At 36.8% G+C, this 15122-nt stretch overlaps 2 protein-coding genes and 1 long non-coding RNA gene across 3 annotated transcripts; all 3 read right to left on the reverse strand.

Moving 5' to 3' along the window:
* Positions 1 to 1747: 1747 nt before the first annotated feature.
* LOC109206763 lies at positions 1748 to 4003 on the reverse strand. The gene is made up of 4 exons (XR_002064901.1): positions 3042 to 4003; positions 2860 to 2927; positions 2602 to 2713; positions 1748 to 2180 (listed from the first exon to the last, which is right to left on the reverse strand). It is a non-coding gene; the product is annotated as an uncharacterized LOC109206763 (long non-coding RNA).
* A 1590-nt stretch (positions 4004 to 5593) lies between these two features.
* Positions 5594 to 7129, reverse strand: LOC109206759 (ATP-dependent DNA helicase pif1-like). Its single transcript, XM_019369615.1, has one exon. It carries the CDS (start codon positions 7127 to 7129, stop codon positions 5594 to 5596), a length of 1536 nt encoding a protein of 511 aa, XP_019225160.1.
* A 39-nt stretch (positions 7130 to 7168) lies between these two features.
* On the reverse strand, positions 7169 to 8934 carry LOC109206760. Its single transcript, XM_019369616.1, has 2 exons — positions 8235 to 8934; positions 7169 to 8088 (listed from the first exon to the last, which is right to left on the reverse strand). Exons 1-2 carry the CDS (start codon positions 8932 to 8934, stop codon positions 7169 to 7171), a joined length of 1620 nt encoding a protein of 539 aa, XP_019225161.1.
* Between the last annotated feature and the right edge of the window lie 6188 nt (positions 8935 to 15122).

Here is a 15122-nt window from a genome sequence, read left to right on the forward strand (position 1 = left end):
TTTTGTGATAAAATCTGGTTAAAAGATGGATTAGATTAAAAGAAATGAGTTAGAAATGACTTACTAATGATTTGGAAGAGTTTGTGCCCTTAAAAAATCGCCCAAATATGTTTTAGGGTTTGAAAAGTTGTAAAAATGAAGAAGAATCCCGCCTGAAATCCCACTTATGAGGTGCAGATGTCGCAATTGCGACCAGGGGTTAGCAATTGCGAACCCTGAGAATTCCTGCTAGATTCGCAAATGCGAAGAAACTGTCGCATTTGCGACCCCTGACAATTCCTGTCATTTTCGCAATTGCGAAGGAAAGGGTCGCATTTGCGACCTCTGGGATTTCTGAGGTTTTTCGCATTTGCGAAGAAAGGCTCGCAAATGCGAGCTAGGCTGGCCAGGGCTTATTCCGCAATTGTGATCAGCCCTTCGCATTTCCCATGCCATCAGACATCGCATTTTGCAATCTCTGATCTCGCAATTGCGAGATCAGAGGCCATAATACCAGAACTGAACCTGCAACAATTTTCCTAAGTGCAAATACACTCCGTGGCCTATCCAAAACTCACCCGAGCCCTCGGGCTCCAAACCAAACATGCACGCAAGTCCAAAAATATTATACGGACTTGTTCGTGAGATCAAATCATCAAAATAACATCAACAACTATGAATTAAACCTCAAATTCATGAAATCACTCAAGAACATTGAAATTCTCATTTTCTCAACTAAAGGTCCGATTAATACCAAACGAACTCCGATTCTTACCAAATTCCACAGATTCAACCAAATTATTATTTTAAACTTATACCGGGCTCCGGAACCAAGATACGGGCCCGATACCATCAAGAAAATGCATTATTTCACTTCTAAAGGCCTTTATACTTTCCAGCAAATAATTTTCTTCAAAAATTCTTTTCTCGGGCTTGGGACCTCGGAACTCGATTCCGGGCATACGCCCAAGTCCCATATTTTACTATGGACCCTACGAGACCGTCGGATCACGGGTCCGGGTCCATTTACCAAGAAAGTTGACCAAAATCAACTTTAATCAAATTTTAAAGACCAATTTCCTTATCTTACTTAGATTTCATATAAAAGCTTTCCGGAAATGCGCTCGGACTGCGCATGCAAATCGAGGTGAGACAAAAAGTGGTTCTTAAGGCCTCAGAACACAGAATTTACTTTCAAAACGAGTGATGACCTGGGTCATCACAAACTAACATGACAAAATTGATCATTTGTGTAAGCTTTGAAGATGTCCTTTTATTTTAAATTCATGTATTATGGTAATGTAATAATATTTCTCGGTATTTAGATGATTGTTGTATTATTATACATAAAATTTCTCTCATTAATTAAATTTTATTGTTCCTTTATATAAATAAATATTTAAATCATCACTTGCCATTATTAACGTGCATCGCACGTTCATAGATACTAGTCTATCCAAATTTGTAAAAGTGAAACTATCTTTTTTTTTTGCTAATATAAAGTGAAACAACCGCGACTAGAAAAATACTAGAAGATGAATAATAAAAAATGTATATATATATGACCTTATTTGATGCTACATGTCCAACATATATATATACACATACTAGGTGGGGTAGCCCGGGCAAAGCCCGGGCCCAACATGAACAAAGCTATATTATTTTATAATGCTTCAACAATTCAGCTCAACATAAATAAAGCTATATTGTTTTATTATACATTCAGCAACCGATAACTCCTTGAAAATTATATGAGTGTGAACTTTAGTTAACATTTGGAGAGCATCTGAATTTGTTAGCCAACTAGTAATACTTCTGATACTCTAACATGCATTTTTTCCATTCTTCTTTTGTCAAGAGCTGTCACCGCAAACTAAAGCTTCAGCAATGTGCAGAACACCATAACGATAAGTCTTCTGGAATAAGTTAACAATGTTTTTCGAATTCACATCGATACAAGTATAAAAAAAGGAGCATCTACACTGCTCTCCAGGGAGCATAACTAACAATTCTCCATTCACATAGCTTCTGAAAAGAAAGGCCATTCAATTTAAAAGTATACAAGATCGACATAATACCTCACCTCTACTAATCAAGCAGCTTCAGTCTTGACCATTACAAAGGTTTAAATGAGACTTTGAGCAGCAATAGTCCACTCAGGCGTCCTAAATATAATGATAATAGTCTCTGTTGCTCCAGGCCTGGGATCATTTATAGCTTTTGTATCAGAAATCTAGAAAATAATTAGTCAAATGTGAAAATGTTTTTATACAACGCTAAATCAGTACTTTACATAAATGAGATCAAGTACACCGATATGGTAATATTTAGAAACAAAAAATGGTGGAAAACACGGAAACAAAACATGTAGAGAAAGAGAACCAGAAATCTAGAACAGTAAAAGATTAAGAACAAAGAGAACTAATAGTAACCAAGAAGGTAGAAAGATGTACCAAAAGAGGGAGATGCTATTTACTATCATATATACACATTTATGCGTAAAGAGGGAGATCATATATCTTTCTTATTGGGCATTGCCTTGGTAAAGACCAATCAGAAATACAAAGGCAGAATATAAAAGAGGAAAAAAAGGTGTAATGTTATACAATCCAGAGATCCTACCTTACATATTTGTCGAAAACATCCTCCGCCTTCTCCATGGATTGCAGGAAGGACAGATCGAGGTACAACTACTTCCACAGTAGTGCTTGTGGTCACAGCTGGATGACTTCGTCTATATTAATGAAATTCACGTTTAACCAAGACATACATATATTATCAGTATATAATGAAATAGCAGTTCATAAATGAACTGTAGAACATGAAGAAAAAAAAGGACAATGAAAGAAAGAGTTTGGTCATGATCAAGAATGTACTGACCCTCGAAATTCACCAATACTTGAAGGACCTCCTGCATAGTCTGGGAAGCTCCGACCTTCACCCAATCTCTATAATACAGTTCAGAAAAATAATAATTTTATGATATTTATCATTTATGCAAAAAAGAATTGCTAATTTTTATTTTTAGTAACATCACTCAAATCATAAAAAGAGAAAAATACCTAAACTTTTACTTCATTTTCTGACACGAACTTTGGGGTTTGATCCTTGCCTACAATACGAATATAGGTTGCAGTTGACTCGCTCATTTCATCTAGTATATTGCCACCTTTATCCAAGAGGCATCCGATTTGATTTGAGAACAGTAAAAGTTTTGCAATCATAACATTGTCCTTGTTCTCAGGTGCAGCCCCTAAAAATTCGGGGTTGAATGCGAAGGACAACATCTTGCGGCAAAGATATCCTATCATCTGGGTGCTGCATAAATAGAAAGACCTTAGTCTTTGATTTTGCAAAGGTTAGATTATAGAACAACTAAGCAGCACGATTTAGAAGAGGAAAAGAAGAAAGAGTATGAACTTTAGCAAAAAGAACGACACCCCTAGGAAAAATGGCAATTTGGTTTTGAGAGAACCAAGTTGATGTTGCATTTTGCTCAGTCATTGGCTCGTACTTGGTGTAAAGTCCGTTGGTGAAAGGCTCGTACTTGGCAAGGACTGTTTTTACAAGTCCTGATGCAGCTCTTATAACACCAGCACTTTTGACATCGGTCGAAACAGAGTGAGCTGCACCCAACAGTTCAAAAGAGTATTCCCACTATGAAATCCCATAATCAATCCCTATGCAACTAATAAGATATCCCAAACATTTCATGTCTAAGCTAACTTTGTGTCTAACAGAAAAATCTCACCACCACAAACACAGTGCATTAACGTGTGAAAACATCCAATTTTCATTTGAAGTATAGGAAGGAGAATGTGTTAGTTTAGTTCTATGGAATGAAACACAAATTCACTTATAAAAAGATTTCCAAAGTAAAGCAGACAGTAGGAGTGGTTAACTATATTCTCAAATATCAAAAAGAACAAGTCTCCTAACAATGATTAGTTGGTAGCAAAACATAAATTTTATCAAGAAAGCATAGTAGATGTGTGCAAATCAGGAACAATTACAAACATGTATTTAAAACTTATCCAAAATTATTCAAAATAACTGAAAATTAACATTTATCAACCAGAATTGTGATTACCAACACATTAAAATAGAACAAAGATAGATAAACTTTCTGTAGATGCGAATAGGAAAATTCACAATGAATAATCCAGAAATGAAAGGAAAAATAGAAAGATATGCAGCGGAAGAGATAATGTAGTGTTCTTGTCTCGCAAGTCACAACCAGGCTATTCAGATTTGAGAGCTCCTTCCATCACTTATGGCACAAAGACTTGGCACTTCGCGAGTGATATGGTGTGTCGAGTTATAAAATAATAGAGACAATGTTGCGATGTGTTGATTTGTACACCACCAGAGAAGGAGGAATTTGAGGAACCATGAAATTTTGCATTTACTTCTATTAGTTTATATCAGGAAACACACACAATTAGCAATAGTTTTAGGTAAATAATTGGATTAACACTAAAACATGTAAAAGCAGTTAAAGATTTGCTAAGAAACTTCCAGCATATCTCGTACAACACGAAGCTAGTCTGCTTTCGACTAACATAATGTATCTCTCAGTGCCACCTATAGTCCGCTTCCAGTTAAAGATATGCACTGACCATCCAAAGTATGCAATTTTGAGTTCACTCTGAAAGCATAAATATTAAAAATAATTAATGTGAGTTCCATCATTTAAGCTGTAATGCATATTATAAACTATTTACAAATGCTAAATATATACCTGTACACCAACCAAAAGATTATCCGGTTTGATATCTCTGTGTATTACATATTTCTCATGACAGTATGTGAAGGCTTGGGCTAATGATGCAATATACTGTTTCAAGACAGAAGATAAAAGCGTGAAATAAAATTGTGCGACTCCAAAGGTCATATGATACTCAAGGAATCTGCAAAAATCATTCTATCTAAAAGTGGAGCAATCGACATCAATTTTTACACAGTATAGAAAACAGGCAGGTGAGATAATCAAAGGAAAACAAGAAGAATATAAGCAAGCAAATGAAAAAACTTACCCTTTTTAAGAAGAAGCAGAGAAGTCGAAGAAAGTCAGTGCTCTATGTAAAGTACGAAAAGGAGTACTATAGATATGTTGTGGATATTAGAACAAATCCAGAAGTTGGAAATTTATAGTAAGGGTTGGAGGAAAAGGATAGGTGTACAGAATAGCTAAAAGACTAAGAGAACAGAGGAGAAAGTCACAGACGAAGAAAGGGGAAGCGGTGAGGTTATAAAAATGTTAATTACTTGCTCGGAGAAAATGTGGAGGACAAAGTAAAAGCACAAGAAGGGTACCAATTTGAAATATAACTAAGTCTTCAAAAATCTAACACATCAAAACTACTTAACGAAAGATAGACTATTCTATGAAGGGGAATACATTAGCATATTTTTTACATTATATCATTAAACTGAACGTAAAAATACAGCTACATAATAAAAGCTTTGTTATACCATATTCATTACCAGTGAATAGAAAATCACAATTCACGAAGAAAATTATTGCATACATGTCTGATACTTTATCTATACAAAGCAACAATGAGAAAGAGGATATAGGAGAATACAAAGAAAAAACATCACAACCTGTAACTCAAAGGATTGCCTTCTGAATAATTTTGTCGTATACTATATTAGAGGTAGAATGATCGTCATCGCTACTTGGCATAGACGGTCGGATCAACAATTTCACACAACTTGAACTCTTTGCCCTCGATAAGGCAACGTAAAGTTGACCATGTGAAAATACAGGTTCCCGCAAATAAATTTCAACGAAATCTAAAGTCTGGCCTTGTGATTTATTTATTGTCATAGCAAAGCATAGTTGAACAGGAAATTGCGTTCTTTTAAATTGCACAGGCATTTTTTCATCCTGCGATGATAATAATGGAATTCTGGGGATAAACACGTGCATATTTTTGAAATCACCTGTCGTAATCTTAGCGCTGATCACATGGCTTTTAAAATCACAGCAAGTCAATCGCGTGCCATTACATAAACCTTCACATGGATTTAAATTTCGCAATAATATAATTGGACAATTCTCTTTCAAACATAATTTGTAAGGGGGCAAACCAGGAGGATTTAAAGTGTGTAGTAGATCTTCAAATTGTGTTTGGTTATTGAATTCAATAGCTTCATCGGTGCCAATAGATACTTTTGATTTTCCAGTAAATCGATCAATAAGCATGTCATTAATTTCATCGACGAAATCATTTTTTGTTGTCAAGATCATACGGGAATCTGTACAAAATGAATTAGAGCATAACGAATCCAAATTTGAATATGTCGCTGTGAATAGTTTATCGAGGGATTCTTTTTCGGTTGTGTAAGGAATAATCAAAGAATCTGGAATTTCAATCTTGTTTGCTGAATTGACTCGTTCTTGTCCATTTCCAATTCTTAATAAATAATCACAAAATGCAGGATCTGTTTTTGCTCTCATGTTCTCAGATAATTTTAATTTTTCAAGTTCATTCCAAATGCTAGAATATAATAAACTTTCGTTGATGAAATCTTCTTTTTTTCCATAGCGCACAACAGGAAGAGTTTGTCTGAAGTCACCTCCTAAAACAACAACTTTTTCGCCAAATAATACATTTATATCCATCGGATCTTTTAAGAGTAGATCAAAAACTTCCAACATTCTTTTTTTGGCCATAGATACTTCATCCCATACAATCAATTTTGCATCTCGGATTAAACCTACAAGTGCGCTTTCTTTGCTAATGTTACAATTGGCACTTTCATCGATGTCAACAGGAATTTTGAAACGCGAATGTGCAGTACGTCCTCCCGGGAGAATAGAAGCAGCAACCCCAGAAGTAGCTGTTGCCAAAGCTATATATCCCATGGATCGTACAGTTGCTAATAAAGCACGGTACAAAAAAGTTTTCCCTGTTCCTCCTGGACCATCTATGAAAAATGCACCTGGTTTATTCGAAAATATCCTTTCAATAATCACATTATATGCAATCAATTGATTTTTGTTTAATTTCCTATGCAACAATACATCATCTTCGCTAACAATAATAGATCTTTCAAAATGGATCTCTTTTGCCTCTTTTGCTGCCGTAGAAGGCCTGATAGTTTCTGAGATAAGTTCATACTCATTTACATCATGACCCATGGAATGTAAAATGTCGTTGATATGGTTCAGAGCTTGATATCAAATTTCTCTTCTTTCAATAGTTTGTAACACTTTATAGTCTTCAATCATCGATTCTTCAAATCGTTCCCATAATTTTCTGGGGTTGGCAGGACCACAATACACCAGTAACGTAGCAAATAAACGTCGTAAACTATATGGCATTTGATAACTTGTGGCCTCAGACATACACTCTATCAAGCTATTATCACAGTGCAATAATCCTCTTTTTTCTACGGACTCTCTGAAAGTACTACAAGGCTCTCCATTTACTGTCAAAAGATCCTTATATGACGTCGGTCCTTGCACATGCAATAGTAATAATCTAAGATAATATCGTTCTCCTTCTATTGGATGACATGTCACAATACGACCAACAGCACAACGTTTTTGTCTACGTGCCCAAAATTTGTCACTGGAGGATGACACGAAGTATTCAGGAAATTCTTTGTACAATAAGTTGAGCTCTTTAGCATCTTCGTCGGTATCATTCATGTAGAAGAATTCAGTTAACATTGTTTTCTGGATCATCGAATTATTCACAATTGTATGTATATCCGTGTTGCTCTTAAAAGAAACAAATTGTTGACCTTCAAGATGTAGTTGAAGACGATAAACGCTGGGAGACATTTCGCTTATAGGAAAACCAAAGAGACGCCATACGGCTTCTAGAGGTGATACCCATCTAGCAGATCTGTATTCCTTTACCTCATCTATCTCTATGTTTGTATTGTTATTTTGTACACAGAACGCAATTTTCTCATGTCCTTTACAAATGTATTTGTAGAGATATTTCACGACTTTGATGTCGGAGCACACTTCAACATTTATGTGACAATTGAATTTCCCAAGTAAATAAGGATTGTACGGAACAACCCAGGAGTTATGTAAATATTGTTCTCTTACTTTCACAACTTCCCCTGTATTTCGTCTTCTGTAAACTGGATAAGAATCATTTCCTTTCGATGTTTGATCGGCAAACATTTTTGGATATTTGAACTTGCAGTAACCCTTTTTTTCATGCAAGAATTTGTTGGATCTAAACTACCACATGGACCGTGGATCATATGCTTAATGACAAGCTTACGCGAATCTGGTTCTGCCTTGTCATCTGGTAATTCTGCTCTGATTATATCGTCATACGCCTCTACTGTCAACAATTTATGCTCATTACCTAGTATAATAAGAAAATGAGCATGGGGTAAACCTCGTTTCTGAAACTTCACGGTGTACATAAAAGCAACAACTTTTCCAAAGATATTTTGTTTCAATATATCCGTCTTCAGTTCTTCTATTTTAGCCCTGAACACTCGAGTAATCAAATCAGGTCTATTTTGTGCCTCGTCAGTTGACCATAGATGTTCTTTTATTTCCGTCCAAGATGGGTTACATGTCATAGTTATAAACAAATCAGGTTTCCCGAAACGTTGCACTAATGTAATAGCATCCATATAACATTGACGCATATCTCTAGGACCTCCTATAAAAGAATTTGGCAGAAAAGTTTGTTTTCTAACATTAGAAGCATCTCGTTCACCCAGTCTTAGAATATTGAGAAGTCCTTGCAGTATACCCATTCTAAATAAATCTTGATTGAATGAAACAAAGTCTAATCTTTGTGTTTCCAATTTTATATATTCATCAACTGAATATTGCTGGAGTAATCTTCCTGTATGCAAAATTTGATCTTCATCATCGTTTCTCATTTGAAGCTTGTAACAGTAGTATTCACGAACTGAAAGTGTATCTCTTTTGCGTTTCCCTTTTTGCAGATTTTGAGCTTCCATATCAAGATATCCATCAACAGATGTGAAATTTTTTATACTAGGCAATTGTTCAAATTCAACCAGAGTGTGGCTTCTAGGATTTTTTTTTTTGCTTTGGGCAACTTTTTAATACCACAGTGCCACCCGCCTTGACCATATGGAAATAACAACGGGTACTGTAATAGGTCATAGCATCCAAATAATAATTCACTCTTTGTGTCATGTCGCTGTGAGTATAAATTTGAAGATGCGGCGCATGAGTAGCAGAACTATCATTTTCATCAACCCATATTGCTGCAATTTCAGTAGTAGTAGGCAGATTATATACACGTTGATCTAATCCATCATCACTTTTTAATGCTATGTGAAAGTTTTGTAAGTTCGACATATCTGTTAACGATCGTAGAAATATTGAATATGGATTATCCTTTAAAATCTCCATCAATTCTTTCACTAATGATTCATTTAATTTGTCTGAACAAGCCATTGCAAATTTCTTGGTCGTCTTTCTCTGGGATATAAATCATCTATCAAATGATACATCTGTCCTTGAACTCCGAATGTATATATACCACGGTTTCTCTTGGCTAAATCTTTGTCATAACTGACACCAAGTGATATAAAAGCAAACAGAATATTATATGTTCTAATATACGTTCGAAAATGCTTGGATTCTGCATTATTTCCCATATATAAATTTTTCAGTTTAGCTGGCATTCGATGAGAGCTTAACTTCACTGTACCATTGCCACAACAAAATCCAGGGGGTTCATATTCAATTTTTTTCGCATAGCAGAACAAGCAACTTGGAATCTTTTTTAACGGAATATAATCAGAGCGTAGTTGGTTAATGTTAATCGTAGTTCTCTTATTCTTTAAACGGCCTACATAGCGCAGATAATTAATTGTAAGAGATAAAAATAGAATCAATGGTGAAATTAATGAAGGATGATCCTTATACTAACCTTTAGTTGTAACTGTTTCAAAGGTTGGAGCGCATGAATCATTTGCGGTACCCAATGTTGAACCTGATTCATGATAGTTATCAATTAATTAATATGCAGAATACATACAAGAAGTTAAATAGATACTACATCTTTATGGTTTTACCTTTTTCAAAAATATGAAAAGGTTGGGTCATATCATTTTTCTTGTCAAAGACATCGCATGGCGAAAAAGCTCGATACTGAGTAACTGTATGGTCATAGTTGTAAAGGTGACATATTAATAATCATTGTGTATGTATATATTATAAAAGCAACGAAAAGGATAGAGCTTTTGATATTCTAACCTGTTTCTGAAGAAGAACAATACACTCCAATATTAACATCATCATCCATATGAGATATTGTTCCAGTGCGATTGATATGATTTGTATTTGCAAGAAGGCGATTAGTTGTTGTCTCGCGAATTTTCAAGCGTCGTTGCAATAATTTTTCTTCTTTCAAGGTCATTCCCAAACAGTCGTTAATTTACGGTATTTGCTATTCTTATCATGAGCTTCCGTCACCGAGCGATGACGCTTATTTGATTGTCGAATATCCATTAATTTGATTTTGTTATAACTATTGGTACTCCGATTGTCCTAAACATCATTATACAACAATAGAATTGTGATTTTTTGATCAAATAGCAAGATATATGGAAGAAAGCACAATTAAGTATAATGAGCAGAAACGTACAACTATTTCACCTTATTTATTTTGGTGTAAACACATGGGAGATGGAAGGAAAAAGAAAGACAAATTCACAATTTGCAAAGTTAACTTTTTGTATCTTATTGTCAAAGCCACTGAGGAAAGCGATAAATTATTGTCATGTTGACCACAAAAATAGTTCATTATTTCACCCTTCAAGCCATTCAAAACTTCTGCTTCTTCCATATGGTAACTACTACTACTAACTAAAGCTTTGTGCTTAACTGCTTGTGCACAAGTATATATTATATTGAAAAGTAAGCTGCATATTCTATTCATATGTCACCCCACTTCTCCTCTTTTTCTTTTCTGGTATTTTTTGGTGACTTAAAGCAGTATAAATATGTTAAAATTCACTGTAAATTTAATGATAGAATTTGGGTTTTTGCTTATTCATTTGCTTCATTTGTTAGGTTCTTGATCTTGCAAGGAAGGCTACTATTCTAGATCTTGAAGTGATCAGTTGTTCATTATTTCTCTTCATTTACATGTTGTTCTTGTATTGGGGTACTAATGCAAGCTTCTGAAGTTCTATTTTTCTTGACTATTGAAATGTTTTATTGCTATTTTAACATATTTCTCCTACTTTCTTGATTAAAAATTTGTTCTTTTTAATGAAAGTTTGTGTTATAACAAAATGCAGTAAACTATTTTAAATTAGTTGTAGTTAGCTAAGATAACTCATAAGAGCCTCTGTCTTATTATAAAAACTGACAATTATAAACAATATTCATACAGGTGAAGTATTACATGAACTAACATGAAATTCACTGAGTTTTTTCCATGATAAATCATTACCCACTTGCTGCTATTAAAAGCGAGACGGGGGAAAGCAAAAAGAAGAAGCTATGAGCAGTACTTTTAGAAAAGATAAAATCGTTGAAAATTTAACCAAATAGACATTGTAATTCAATTTAATTTAGTGTATAAATTGTTTAAAACAAATCAATATTATTGGCAATCCATTTTTTCTTCTAATACACTTTACAAAAAAAAGAGCTATTGCTCATGACCAATCACAGTATTTTTGGTAAATAGTTTGACCACTATTTGTGTCTTCATACCTATAGATACCATCATCCTTCACATTATATATGTATCTTCTAGTACCTTGCGGAATAAAGTTGACTTCATCCCCTACGCAATAATGTGGATTGTTAAATACATCAAACACACTATGCATTGGACTTTACTAGGATAGTAGGTTTGGAGGATGTAGAAGATTTTGAGCCGCTGATTTCTTCTTCCATTNGCAGTATAAATCTGTTAACATTCCCTGTAAATTTCATGATAGACTTTGGGTTTTTGCTTATTCATTTGCTTCATTTGTTAGGTTCTTGATCTTGCAAGGAAGGCTACTATTCTAGATCTTGAAGTGATCAGTTGTTCATTATTTCTCTTCATTTACATGTTGTTCTTGTATTGGGGTACTAATGCAAGCTTCTGAAGTTCTATTTTTCTTGACTATTGAAATGTTTTATTGCTATTTTAACATATTTCTCCTACTTTCTTGATTAAAAATTTGTTCTTTTTAATGAAAGTTTGTGTTATAACAAAATGCAGTAAACTATTTTAAATTAGTTGTAGTTAGCTAAGATAACTCATAAGAGCCTCTGTCTTATTATAAAAACTGACAATTATAAACAATATTCATACAGGTGAAGTATTACATGAACTAACATGAAATTCACTGAGTTTTTTCCATGATAAATCATTACCCACTTGCTGCTATTAAAAGCGAGACGGGGGAAAGCAAAAAGAAGAAGCTATGAGCAGTACTTTTAGAAAAGATAAAATCGTTGAAAATTTAACCAAATAGACATTGTAATTCAATTTAATTTAGTGTATAAATTGTTCTCTGTCTAAACACACAGGGAAATCATTCTATAAGCTAAATATGGAGAAACTCTGCTTCGTTAGTGTATAGGGTCGAGTTTTGCCAACCCCGTCCTCAAAAGGGACACGACCTGTCATGTGGACAAAGGTCGGGTCCAAGAGACGATCATGTAATCACGTCGGCCCCTCTGTAACGTGCACTTTATCTTTAGTTTATATATTTTATCTTTATATCGTAAATAGAGAAAAAGGGGAAATCCCTCCGCTATATAAGAGGGGTTCCCAACTGTGTAAAGGAGGACTTTTGATCAATAACATTTCTACTTACTCTCTCTATCTCCCGGTCTCAATTTCTATTTCTCTTTCTCTGAAAAACGGATACCTCTGATCTCTGTAACACTATCACACAACTGTGTCCTTCAACTGCTCCGAATCACCAAACCACAAAGGATTACTCATACTCTATTGTCGATTATCTTTGATTACAATTTATCACTTCTCCATATATTTGATTGATTTGCTTAAACACTGTTCGTTAACATTTTAAGTCAAACAATTTGGCGCCGTCTGTGGGGATTTCGATAATCAAAGTCAAGTTCACATCTAGAGTATCAGAAACAACGATCATTATCCCCCCAAAAAACTCAGTAGAACCAGAAATGGCAGACAGAGAAGCTAAGCTAAAGATGATAACCGATGTCTCAACCAACCTGATGGGTCCCCTCAACGAGGACAATAGAGAAGATGCTTCAAATGCAACACCGAGCAATCTTCCGGAGGAAAATGTATCGCCCTCCTCACTCGAAGATCTAACGATCTTGCATGAGAAGGGGACTTCGACACCCGTAGTAAAGGAAACACTCACAGTAGTCAAAAAATTGCTGGAGGAGTGGCTGACAAACACCCTGAGCGGCCTGCTCGAGAAACCGTCTTCGGGAAACCCCTAGCGATTTGCCAGCGGCAGCGACTACCGCAGCCGCCGGTGAACCAGGTGCTATGCGGACGAGCCGCGCCCATACAGACATCATCGTAAGCAACGATGCACTCGCAACCATCCTACGAAAAATGGAAGAAATGGAGAATGAGAATAAAGCACTCCGTGACCAAATGAAAGAGCACCAGGAAAGGGTAGACAAAATACCCGGTGCACCAAAATTACTGTCGAAACGCGACGTAGGACGTTTTGTCGAGCAACCGTACAGCGAGGAAGCCGCCCCTCATCCGATCCCAAAAACCTTCAAGATACCCCCATATTTGAGAATATATGATGGGACCACGGACCCAGAAGATCATCTGATCCACTACGTAACCGCTGTGAAAGGAAATGACTTGTCAAAGGAGCAGGTGCCGTCCGTGCTGCTGAAAAAGTTCGGAGAAACCCTGATCGGAGGGGCACTAACATGGTTTTCGCAACTGCCGGCTAGGTCGATATCAACGTTCGAGGAGATGGCGGACAAATTCGCTACCGCCCATGCGGGAGCAAAGAAGGCCGAAGCAAGGGTTAACGACATATTTGCGATCAGGCAAACGACAGGCGAAGGGCTCAGGGACTTCCTGGCACGATTCAACAGAGTGAGAATGAGCCTGCCTAACGTATCGGAGGGAATGGCAGTTGCCGCCTTCCAAAACGATTTGAGCAGGGACGGGTCGAAAGCAACCAAGAAACTACTCAGCCGACTCATGAAGTATCCCCCCACAACGTGGGAAGAGATCCACAACGTCTACTGTACAGAGGTAAGGGCAAACGAGGACGATCTTAATGGTCCGACCCAGCGACTAACGTCAGTACAGATGGAAACCAGGAGAGATCGACGCAACGACGGGCGACAGGACCCACTCCCACGATTTAACAGAGAAAGGCATCAACCCTACGTTAGAGCCCCTAACCCCCCTCCTCCGAGACATCAGGACGCCTTGCAACGACATACTGCTACGCTCCGGAATGAAAGAGGTATGCCTCCGTTATTATCCGCTCATGACTTTTGTGTCTCACCCTCAGAGATAGTATACGCACTGGAGAAGCTAGGACCGAAGGTACACTGGCCGCCAAAAATGAAATCAGATCCTAGTGCAAGAAAATCAAACGTCCTGTGCGAGTTCCACCAGGAACGGGGACACAGGACCGAAGACTGCATAGGCCTACGACAAGAAGTAGCCAGGATGCTGAACCAGGGATACCTGAAGGAGCTGCTCAGCGACAAAGGAAGAGCCCACTTCGCCAGGGGACGCGACCGATCTCAAGGGCCGCCAAAACCGCCGTCCCCGACACGAACCATACAGATGATTGTCGGCGGCGGTGACAATTCGACAATCAACCACGTCAAGTTCACCACCACGCACAAACTGAAGCGCACAATCGCTCACGAACGGTATGATGACTTCGAAGATTGTATCACCTTCGATAAGTCTGATGCCGACGGTTTGTCTTTCCCTCACTATGATGCTTTAGTCATAACCTTACGCATTGCTGATACTGATGTAAAGAGAATTATAGTAGACGACGGAAGCGGCGCGTGTATTATCCATCCGAGAGTCCTCACGCAAATGAGGCTTGAGGATAAAGTAATACCGCGTTGCATAACACTAACGGGTTTTAACAATGCAGTAGAACGCACCTCCGGAGAGATATCACTGCCGGTCCTGGCGGGAGGGAGTCGACGCTGGGACACCGACCTC

This window comes from Nicotiana attenuata, unplaced genomic scaffold, assembly GCF_001879085.1.
Source record: "Nicotiana attenuata strain UT unplaced genomic scaffold, NIATTr2, whole genome shotgun sequence".
In the NCBI taxonomy this organism is placed as follows: domain Eukaryota; kingdom Viridiplantae; phylum Streptophyta; class Magnoliopsida; order Solanales; family Solanaceae; genus Nicotiana; species Nicotiana attenuata.